The sequence below is a fragment of the Stomoxys calcitrans genome, chromosome 5, assembly GCF_963082655.1.
Source record: "Stomoxys calcitrans chromosome 5, idStoCalc2.1, whole genome shotgun sequence".
Taxonomy (NCBI): domain Eukaryota; kingdom Metazoa; phylum Arthropoda; class Insecta; order Diptera; family Muscidae; genus Stomoxys; species Stomoxys calcitrans.
Window position 1 is genome coordinate 11,845,940 of NC_081556.1, and position 11,896 is coordinate 11,857,835.

At 38.0% G+C, this 11,896-nt stretch overlaps 1 protein-coding gene across 2 annotated transcripts in view; it reads left to right on the forward strand.

Moving 5' to 3' along the window:
- The window catches only part of LOC106082552 (uncharacterized), a 94,893-nt gene extending 83,004 nt beyond the window's left edge, over positions 1 to 11,889 (forward strand). The window contains exons 1-2 of one of the 2 annotated variants that reach the window (XM_013245126.2): positions 3,516 to 3,699; positions 11,253 to 11,889. In XM_013245126.2, coding sequence (XP_013100580.1) covers positions 3,688 to 3,699; positions 11,253 to 11,606 — 366 coding nt within the window. In that variant the 5' untranslated portion in view covers positions 3,516 to 3,687 and the 3' untranslated portion in view covers positions 11,607 to 11,889. Of the gene's footprint in view, positions 1 to 3,515; positions 3,700 to 11,252 lie in introns of those variants that run through there. The other variant, XM_013245127.2, reaches the window with a different exon arrangement.
- The last annotated feature ends 7 nt before the right edge of the window (positions 11,890 to 11,896 follow it).

The following is an 11,896-nucleotide window of genomic DNA, read 5'->3' on the forward strand; positions in this document are numbered from 1 at the left end:
TAACACAACTGACTTTCCCAAATTTCGGTGAAATCGATTACCAAATGCGCCTTTTATGGCTGCAAAACCTTAAATCGAGAAATCGGTCTATATGGCAGCTATATGCAAATCTTGATCGATCAAGGCCAAATTGCAGAAGGATGTCGAAGGGCCCAACACAACTCACTGTCCCAAATTTTGGCAAAATCGGACAATAAATGCGCCTTTTATGGACGCAAGACCCTAAACCGGCGGATCGGTCTATATGGCAGCTTTATGCAAATCTTGATCGATCTGGGCCAAATTAAAGAAGGATATCAAAGGGCCTAACACAGCTCACTGTCCCAAATTTTGGCAAAATCGGACAATTAATGTGGCTTTTATGGGCCCAAGACCTTAAATCGAGAGATCCGTTTATATGGCAGCTATCCAAATCTGAACCGATCTGTGCCATATTGAAGAACTATGTCGAGAGGCTTAACACAACTCACTGCCCCAAATTTCGGCGAGATCGGACAATAAATGCGCCTTTAAAGGGCCCAAAATGTTAAATCGAGAGATCGGTCTATATGGCAGCTATATCCAAATCTGGACCGATTTAGGCCAAATTGTAGAAGGATGTCGAAGGGCCAAACGCAACTCACTGTCCCAAACTTTGACAATAAATGCGCCTTTCATGGGCGCAAGGACTCAAATCGAGAGATCGGTCTATATGGCAGCTATGTCCAAATCTGGACCGATCTGGGCCAAATTGAAGAAAGATGTCGAAGGGCCTAACACAACTAACTGTTCCAAATTTCAGCGAAATCGGATAATAAATGAGGCTTTTTTGGACCTAAGACCCTAAATCGGCAGATCGGTCAATATGGCAGCTATATCCAAATCTGGACCGATCTGGGCCACATTAAAGAAGGATATCGAAGGGCCTAACACAACTCACTGTCCCAAATTTCACCAAAATCGGATAATAAATATGGCTCTTATGAGCCTAAGACCCTTAATCGGCGGATCGGTCTATATGGGGGCTATATCAAGATATAGTCCAATAAAGGCCATCTCCGAACTTAACCTGCTAATGGACAAAAAAAAAAAGAATCTGTGCAAAGTTTCAGCTCAATATCTCTATTTTTAAAGACTGTTGCGTGATTTCAACAGACAGGCGGACGGACAAGGCTAGATCGTCTTAGATTTTTACTCTGATCAAGAATATATATACTTTATATGGTCGGAAGTGGATATTTCGATGTGTTGCAAACGGAATGACAAAATGAATATACCCATCCTTCGGTGGTGGGTATAAAAAAAAAACAGATTTCATTCCCTCATTACTTATGGCAAAAGTTTTCATAAAATTCTTATTTTATCATTGACTAGATGAGCCAGACCCGTTCCGATAATGCAAAGTTGGAGAGGAATACTCTAAATTTGAAAATATCTGCTTAATTTTAGTTGAAAATGTATTCCAATTTTCCTGTGGATTTTTCTACCTACATTGCAATGGTCGGCAACATGTCCTGTTTGGGGGAGATGTGGACCCCCAGAGACTTAGTCCCAAAATTGAAAGTCAATTTCGTGCTCCCAAAAGACTTTTCATTTAAAATCCATATCGGTAAATATGTCGAATTAGAGGGGTTTTTTGGGGTTGGGGTGACCCATGAAACACTTAGTCCCACTATTGGATACCAGATTCGTTTTCTACTCTCAAATACCTTTAATTTGATACTCATATTGTAGTGATTGGTCAATGTATCCATTTAAAGTTGGGTGGAATGTTCATGGGCAAAATTTGCAATTTCCAAAATGGCCATAAGGGCAATAACAACTGGGAAGGTGAGGTCATGAACAATCGCGAAATTTAAGAAGGAGATTAAAACCTTCTCTGAGGATGGCACGACCCGCATTGTTTGAGTGCCGGGTCACAGCGGAGTAATGGCGAATGAAAGAGCAGACAATTTGGCTGTGAAGGCCAAAGGACTGCCATCAGTAAACTTGGTTAATCCGGAGCCTTTCGTAACACTGTGGAAAAGCGAGACGGCCGATAAGACGACAAAAAGCCTATAGGGGAGATCCGGATCGTGAGTAGACGAGGCTATTACTGAAAGGATGCATGTGGGGCAGATGATGAGGCGTTGGAACATTTCCTATGTCATTGCCCGGCTTTCGAGACTAACAAACACTGGCACTTAGGTGGGGACACAAAACCAGACATGAAACAACTTAAGGGCGTGGTGTGGAAAATAGTAAGGGATTCTGTAAGTCGCCTATGACGCTAAGTGGCTGCATTCGAATCCCAACGAGAACATCAAAAAAAATTTTAAGTTGTGGTTATCCCATGTAAAACCTTCTCCCCAAAGAAGTGTCGGCACCCCGTCCGAACCTTGCTATAAAAAGGAGATCCTCAGTGGAATGTTTAAGAGCAGATTTGCAATTCTAAATGTCGGAAAATACGTTCCAATTCTATAAGAGTTCGGTTGGAATTCGATAAGACAAGTCGGAATTCTACAAAATTTTATTCAAGAATTGGATCGGGAATCGATAAGACAAGTCCGAAAACACATGCGTATTCATGGAAACTCAACATCAGAATTAAGTCAGAAGTCTTAACGACAACTCTAAATTATTTTCCTAGTTTCCCATAATTTTGGTTCAGAATTCTGTTAGCCTTCGGTCAGAAACATCAGATTTCCCTCCAACATTTCGTATCGAAATCGTGTCAACTAAAACTGCAAACTTTGCCCATGAACATTCCAATAAGGAACAGGGGCAAACTTCACACATATCAATGAGTGCAGTCCGATTCAAGTTTAAGCTCAATGATAAGGGGCCACCTTTTTATAGCCGAGTCCGAAGGGCGTGCCGCAGTGCGACACCTCTTTGGAGAGAACTTTTACATGGCATAGTACCTCACAAATGTTGCCAGCATTGGGAGGGAAAGACCATCGCTGAAATTTTTTTTGATGGTTTCGCCAGGATTCCAACCTAGGCGTTCAGCGTCATAGGCGGACATGCTAACCTCTGCGCTACAGTGGCCTGCAATCGTGTCAACCACTCCATATATTTTTCGTTAAGATTTCGCACAGACTTCGAATCCGATTTCGGATAAATTTTGCAATTTTCGTATGGACTTCTGACCGAATTCTGAACGTTGTTCTTTCATAACCCAATTGTAAATAATTTTAGTTTTATTTAAAAACAAAAAATCTAGAAAATAAAAAATCCCAGAAAAATAACGTTCATTGACATATCTGCAAGGCAGACACACGCACACACACACACACGAATAGCCAAGACAACAACATTACCAGAAGGTGTTCGTTCGGTTGCTGTCGTGATTTTAATCAATTCCGAAATTTTTTTTCTCACCGCCGAACCTGATCGTTTCATCGTTCGGCTGTGCCCAAATACATTGGATGCGTTTTTGTTTTTGTTTTTATTTTGCTTTGCGTTTGTTTTTGTTTTTGTTACACCATAGGCCATAATCCGTTGTGGTATTGCTTGGTGTACTTACTGTCGGCTGTCAGTCTGCTTGTTCGAATTTAACCCACCACAGCACAGTTTAAGCTGTAGTGAGTGGTATATAAAATCGGTTTGCTTTTTTTGAAAATCAGTTTAAATGCTAACAACGTTGTAACGTCGTTTTAGTTCATGCGGAGAAAATAACATTTAGCTTGTAAAGCCTTTTTAATCAATAATAAGCGACTAAGAAACATGAATAAAAAAGTAAGTGAAAATGAAAAAAGGGTGTTGCTTAAGGAAGAAATTAACAAAAAAAAGAAAAAATAGTGTAAAAAACATTCCTTGTGAAGAGGACTAAAAAAAAGCTTTGTGTCATAAAAATCAGTGAATAAAAAAACATTTGAGTGAATATCCATATAAAAAAATAAATCAAAAAAAAGAATTGTTCTTAATCTGTTCAATAACCTGTTGAAATACCACAAAAAAAATTGAGGAGCAAAGCTAATTTCAATTCATTTTAATGTTTTTAAAGTAAAAAGGAATATGTTGATTATCCTTTGAAATGGTTGTGTCCCTTAACAAAAGTGTTCTGTTTATAAATTTTTAAAAATGTAATTCGAAAACAACTGAGGTTCCCAGCAGTGATTAAAAAATATATTTCTTGGAAATAAAAAATAAATTTAAATCAATAAATTTTCAAACAAACCCCACAGAAATGTCCTGAAAAGAAACCCTTCGGTTTAATCTTTTCTGACCAAAATTTGTGAAGCAAACTTAAAGCAAAAAAGTGTTGATGGGAAAAATGCTCAAAAAAAGCAAAAGAAATAAATTCCTTTTTGCCAGTAAAATGGAGGGGGGGAGCAAATCGATCTTATTTTAGGAGATCATGAGAAATTCAATGCTCTGACAAGGATATATATTTTTTTCAATTTCTTTTACTTCTATGTTTGAAAACTCTGCTAACTTTGGAAATTTAAAAAAACTTAAAACTCCCATTAGAACGCATGTTGTAGTGAACGGAACGATTTAATCCCACGGATATTATTTACGAAAAACATTAAAACGCGGAGAAAAAAAAAACAACATTAAGAGGTGATTCACCTTATCCTTTAGCTAGGTTAGGTTAGGTAAGAGTGGCAGTCCTTTACAGACTCACTTAGACAATTTTAGGTCCATTGTGATACCGTATCGACAGATTTCGGCACTGGTAATCCAAGCTCGCTCCCAACTAAGCTACGGGGGCGCCCTATCCTTTAGCTAATGCTTGTTGGATTTCGCAGGAGTGGCATATGCAAAACTTTCTAAAAGGGATAACTCTTTGTGTCATTACCGCCGGCAAGTCCATAAACATAAAGATATCCAACCAAACAATGGTAGACAAGACTTTCAATGACACCACCGCAGGTTATTAATTTTATTAATTTAAAATAATTCTATCCGTTAGTAAGACTTCCAAATAAAGATTTCTGTACCTCAACTCCATATATGGATATTGCAAGCAATAAGCCATAAATCGGCTGGTCTGAACTCTAAGGAATTTTTGAGTTAACTTTTCCGTTGTTGAACCCTACGTCATCAGCTGGGCAACAAGCAAAAAAGATAGCAGTTCATTGCCTCGAGGTTTTGCGCGTTTGCAAATGGGTCGATGAGGTAACAGTTATGTATAGGAATTTTTGCTTATGGTCATGTCTCATCAGTTTCTCAATATCTAGGCAGACTTGGAGAGCTCACCACTATTCCATATTCGTTTAGTTCGTGTGGCATCTAAGTTGTGAGGTGATTAGTATAGTGCATCGTTTTGGGTACATTCCTTTCTATGTGAAGCTTATCCTTCATTCAGAAATTACCGAAAAAGGTCTTAGTCCAAATTAGTTCTGGCGGTGTCCTCAGGCTTAAAATTAACCCATTATCACCTGACCCTCGATTCCCCTGTCCGATTTTGATGAAATTTCATGTTTTGTTATGCCCATCAATTTCTCAATATCCAGACAGACTTGGAGAGATCACCGCTCGTTTAGTTCGTGTGGCACCTAAGTTGTGCGGTGATTAGTAGAGAGCATCTTTTTGGGTAAATAAATTTTTCTTTGAAGCTCATCCTTCATACAGAAATTACCGAAATAGGTCTTAGTCCAAATTAGTGTTGGCGGTGTCCTCATGCTTAAAATTAACCCATTAACGCCTGATCCTCGATTCCCTTGTCCGATTTTGATGAAATTTCATATTTTTTTTTTTTAAATTTAAAAAAAAAAAAAATTCAAAAATATTTTCCCAAGCCTCTGTTTTTATATCCCGGCACAGGATAGTTGTGAGCACAACACAAACTGAAACATTGAGGTCCGATCTGTGTGTTGTTCATTGCTGTCAGGAGAAGCTTAACTGCGAGCTACCGGGCGCATCCACAGGTTGCGGATAGTGGAATGCTCCATACGGAATAGCTGCAACGGCAGTCGCGGACAATCAGCGGTATCGAGCGGAGAGTCTCAGTAAGAGGTCGGATGGCACCGGCTCTTGAACAAATACAGAGTGCCTATGATGCTCGATATGACAAGGCGAGATATAGGCGCCTTTAAATAGCCAATGGCCACCCTGTTCCCGCGGTAATGGGTCCTTTGGACCCTAACGAGCTTGCTCACCTACAGGAGCTTGACGACAACAAAAAATATTTTCTTAATATTGTATTACTTATTAGGAGGCACCGTAGCGCAGAAGTTAGAATGTCCGCCTATAACGCATAAAGCCTGAGTTCGAATTCCTGGCGAGACCATCAGAAAAAATTTTCAGCGGTGGTTTTCCCCTCCTAATGCTGGCAATAATTTTTTTTAATATAGAAACCAGCAAGTGCAACTGCACACTAAAAAGGTTTCCAGAAATCTCATTCCTTAGAATTTAAGAAAATTTTTTCTTTGATTTTTTTAAGCTTTAAAAAATGCTGATTTTCGGCAAGTCAATTTTCCCCCAAAATATGACTTCATATGACGGGAAAAAAATTATTAAATATTCCAATTCGTCAACTTTACGCCAATCCAAATTTTATAATGATACCTCTTTCCTAATTCGAGCTAGAATTTTTCTAGACAGCTGAGTTTAGATTAAACTCAGCGAACCAGAGGTATAATTCTCTCCCTAAACAACTGCTAATGTCCCAAGCGTCTGCCGTCGCTCTGCCTTAATAGGTTAAACTCAGCGAACCAGAGGTATATTCCTCTCCCTACACATCTGCTCGTGTCCCAAGCGTCTGAAGTCGCTCTTTGGTGCCAACTGACAGGAAAGATCAACAGGGCAATCCATTCTGCAAATGCAAATTATCTTAGTATAGCCGAGTTCGAACGGCGTGGCGCAGGACGAATATTTTATTTCTAAAAAAAAAATCAAAATTTTATTTCTATGGAAAATTTTGACAAAATTTTATTTCTACAAAAAATTTTGACAAAATTAGTTTTCTAAAGACAATTTTGTCAAAATTTTATTTTTATGCAAAAAATTTGTCAAAATTTTGTTTCCAAAGACAATTTTGTCAAAATTTTATTTCTATAGACAATTTTGTCAAAAATTTTGGATCATTTCATGGACTTTTTCAAATAATCTCCTGCGAACAAAACGGCGCGCTGTTCGGATTAGAATATAAAAAGGAAGTCCTTTATCATTGAGCTAAAACCACAGACTCTTAATTATAGTAGATGAACTTTTTTTTCTCCGAAAAATATGGCTTTTAAATGCAATGATTGGAAATCTGACGTTTTCTATTTTTTTTCGTAAGAGTCGCCTCAAGTGAGAAGGAAAAGAAAATGAGGGACAAAGAGTTTGGCAATGTTTATGTGTTTTGTTGTTCTAAGCATTGATGATTAGTTTGTGTCGCAATAGTGAAAAATAAGTCTTTATCCTCTTTTACTGCGTTTGGGAGGACTAAGGGACTTAATGAGATGTGCTCTACACTGTACTCAATACTCGTTGGGTATGTAGAGCACCTTAATCAATTTGACAAAGGTATTGATTAACATACATGGCATATCAGAAATCGCGATGCAACATGCCAGTCGAAGTGTTTTTTAACAACATCACACTCTTGCAAAACTTTTATACAGTTTTTGCTATGCTATTCTTTGAATAGAAAGCATTGAGTTGGAATGATCTTGAGCTGGAAATCACGAAAGAAAGTAAAAACTTTAAAAACCTCAAATAAATTAACAAAACAAAGCTAACAAAAAAGTCCACAATCGATTAAAAACTTGCTAAATCATTCATTCGCAGTACTCTTAAAAGTCTCTCTTCTCTTAATTTTCTTCGTTTATTTCTAATCTTTGAACCTAGCGCATTTTTAAAGAGTCACATGGCACATCTGCCAATTAAACATCTGTGGGCTAAAACATGAATCGGACATCACTCATTAATATGATAGAAATCTTTCTGCTACTCCTTAATGACATATACGTGGGCAAATTTTGCATCATGTCTTGTTAAAGAACACGGAACCTTTATTAAACTTTGAGCCCTCGCCAATTTGAGACTTACTCATATAAGCTAAAACCATTTTGTTTTCTGATTATCGAGACTTTTTGGGTGCTATGCAGATTAAGAATTTAGAAAGAAATATATATACCATGACCCACACTTTAGAGATAATGTTTGTATGACAATAGCATTTTTTAATCAAAAAACAACTCAAGATTTGTCTAGCCCAGCAGTCTAGTGAGGGGGTGACACAGATTTAAATTTTGTTTTTCTTGTGTTTCTTTCTTGATTATTTACCAATAAAAAATATATTTAATATTTGAATAAATATATTTATTAAACGCCTCGAGATATAGGTATGGCTGCATACGATTTTTGTTTGATAAACATTAATAAAAATCAAGGTTTGTTTGTTTGTTTTAAAGAATCTTTCTTCTTATTTACCGCAATTTTTTTGGATTTTTTTTATTAAACGGCCATTGGATGAAATTTGTTTGATGGTCTAGTTTACCGGAAGATTTTTGTTGAGACCAAATTAGCTGGACCTCCTATATATAGCAGAGTTTGAACAGCAAAACGCATAGCAAAATGCAAATTTGCTCATGCATATTTCATTAAGGAACAAGGCAAACTTCTTACAGAATAATGAATCCTGTCCGATCAAGTTTAAGCTCAATGAAAAGGGGCTTCCTTTTTTTTATAGCCGAGTCCGAAAGGCGTGCCCCAGAAATCAATAAATCTTGATCTTAGAAAAAATGGAGGTAAACCCAAATGCAAACCGGGTTGTGAGTGCAAGATTTTAAAGCAAAGAAAAAATGCAACTGGCGGATAATAAAAGAAGAAAAAAAGGGAACACAGGACACCGCCAGGAGTGTCAACGTGTTTTCATTATACGGACGGCAGCAGATTTATTGCAAATTAACAAGGATATAAATCCAGTGAGCGAGATCTTAATTGTTGACAAAATATAGGGTTTGGAGCAGCAAAAGAAAACCATTGAGAAGAGCAGCAAACCGCGGCATAAAATAAACTTTTAAGGCAACAAAAATATAACCACGTCATAAAAGCGAATGATTTCATTTCGTTCTCTGATCGGTGCCTTCTCGTGACAATTTCTAGACAATTTCTTGTGGAGTTTTAAGGAAATTCAATTGTTATTTTGGGTTTGGGGGACATAGGATTCGAAACTAGTTGACAAGGGACATAAAAATACTGTCAAAACGGTGTGTAAAGCCAATGAAACATTTTCGGAAACAAGCCCCGTTTCAAGCTTACGGCCCTACTAAATAGGCAAGGATCCTTTAAGGGGTTAACATACAGAAATTTGAAGATCCAATACGGAACCAGTTGTTTTGCTGCAGGCCACCATGGCGCAGAGGTTAGGATGTCCGCCTATGACGCCGAACCCCTGGGTTCAAATCCCAGCGTGAACATCAGAAAAAATGTCAACGGTAGTTATCCCCTTACTAATGCTGTCACATTTGTAAGGTATCCTGCCATGTTAAAACTTCTCTACCAAGTGGTATCGCTATGCAACACGCCGTTCGGACTCGGCATAATAAGGAGGCCCCTCATCATTGAGCATAAGTATTCCTTGTTCCTTAATGAAATGTTCATGGAAAATTTATTGCTGCTATTGTTGTAGCCACATTTTGATGTGGAGGTGGCGATCCTCGTCAAGCTCCTGTAGGTGAGCAAGATCGTTCCGGTCCAAAGGACCCATCGCCGCGGGAACAGGGTGGCTATTGGGCGATGGGTAAATACCCAATAGTTATTTACCCGGTACATTGGGTAAATACCCGGGTAAATGCAAATTTTGCCCATGAAAATTCCACTAAGGAACAGGGGCAAACTTCTCACATATCAATGAGTGCAGTCCGATTCAAGTTTTTAAGCTCAATGATAAGGGACCTCCTTTTAATGGCCGAGTCCGAACGGCGTGCCGCAGTGCGACAGCTCTTTGGAGAGAAGTTTTTACATGGCATAGTACCTCACAAATGTTGCCAGCATTAGGAGGGGAAAACCACCGCAGAAAATTTTTTCTGATGGTCTCGCCAGGATTCGAACCCAGGCGTTCAGCTATATCCAAATCTGGACCGATCTGGGCCAAATCGAAGGGCCTAACACAACCCACTGTCTCAAATTTCAGCAACATGGGATAATAAATGTGGCTTTTATAGGCCTAAGACCCTAAATCGGCGGATCGGTCTATATGAAGGCTATATAAAGAAAAAGTCCGCTATAGCCTATCTTCGAACTTAACCTGCTTATGGACAAAAAAAGAATCTGTGCAAAGTTTCAGCTCAATATCTCTATTTTTAAAGACTGTAGCGTAATTTCAACAGACAGACGGACGGACATGGCTAGATCGTCTTAGGTTTTTACGCTGATCAAGAATATATATATTGGGTTGCCCAAAAAGTAATTGCGGATTTTTCATATAGTCGGCGTTGACAAATTTTTTCACAGCTTGTAACTCTGTAATTGCATTCTTTCTTCTGTCAGTTATCAGCTGTTACTTTTAGCTTGCTTTAGAAAAAAACTGTAAAAAAAGTATATTTGATTAAAGTTCATTCTAAGTTTTATAAAAAATGCATTTACTTTCTTTTAAAAAATCCGCAATTACTTTTTGGGCAACCCAATACTTTATAGGATCCGAAATGAATATTTTGAGTGTTGCAAACTGAATGACAAAATGAATAACCCCCATCCTTCGGTGGTGGGTATTAAAAGGTATTTATTGGGTATTTACCCGATAAATAACCAAGCGTATTCACCCGGTAGAAACCCATCTCTACACATCGACCATCATAAGCACTTAGCATTTGTGCAAGAGTCGGCGCCGTCCGACCTCTCACTGAGACTGCCGTTACAGCTGGAGAGCATTCCACTATCCGCAACCTGTGGTCGCGTTCGGTAGCTCGCAGCTAAGCTTCTCGTGACAGCAATGAATACCACACAGATCGGACCTCAATGTTTCAGCCTGTGTAGTGCTCAGAGTTATCCCGTGTGGGAAATTTATTAGTCAGTTGTGGTTATCTTGCTGGGATCCACAGTTCTTAACCATTCCATTTTATCTACATATTGTCTTGTAACAGCTTATTGTTCGCTAGGGGAAATTTGGAGGCTGCGTTCTTTATAAGAACTTAAGTTTGAGAATCCTATCTAATGTCCTTCCGGGGGATTTTGAAAATGAAAATTATTATTTTTACAACACAATTTTTGGAAATTTTGGGAAAATCGGTTTTTGATTTTTTTCAAAATAAATTTTTTTTATAAAAAATCTCATTTTCAGAAATTTTCTATAAAAATCCATTTTGAGTGGATTTCGTTTCTAATTTTTTTTAATGACATCAATTTCATTACAGACCATTACGGTTGTTTTGGCTGTTCTCACAGCCCTGACAATATTAACACCAATGTTGGTAACTGCTAGACCTGCAGACGATACAGAGGATATCATGGCTGACGAAGAGGAGGAGGAACACAGTGGAGAATATCACGGCCGTTTAAATGCAACAACCATAGCGCAACTGCAAGTGTGTGAGGCTAATGTGGAACTAATGGAAATGTGTATGCGCTGTGCAAAACTCACCAAACACAACACAGTCTATCCCCAATGTTGTGGTAATTTTGACAAAGTCAGAGAGTTTTGCTACAACTATGTCTACTATAGACAAGAGCGTGGTGGAACCGCAACCGAGGCACCAACTAGTAAATGAAGACCCTAAGAGAAAATGGAAGACCACTTATAGATGCTGACGGAAACTTATTTATTTTCTAAGTTATTTGAATTGGCTGTGATAGAAAGAAATTGATATTTTTTATTTATTTTATGAGAAAAGAAATTTGTATTAGACCTTGCGCTACTAGTTAGTTATGTAAGAAGTGAAGCAAAACCGAAACAAAAACAAAATGAAAAAGAAAACAATATAGAAAATTTACAACAAAATCTAATGGAGAAGAATGCAATAAAACAACAAGGTTTATATAATTTTTTATAAATTTTATT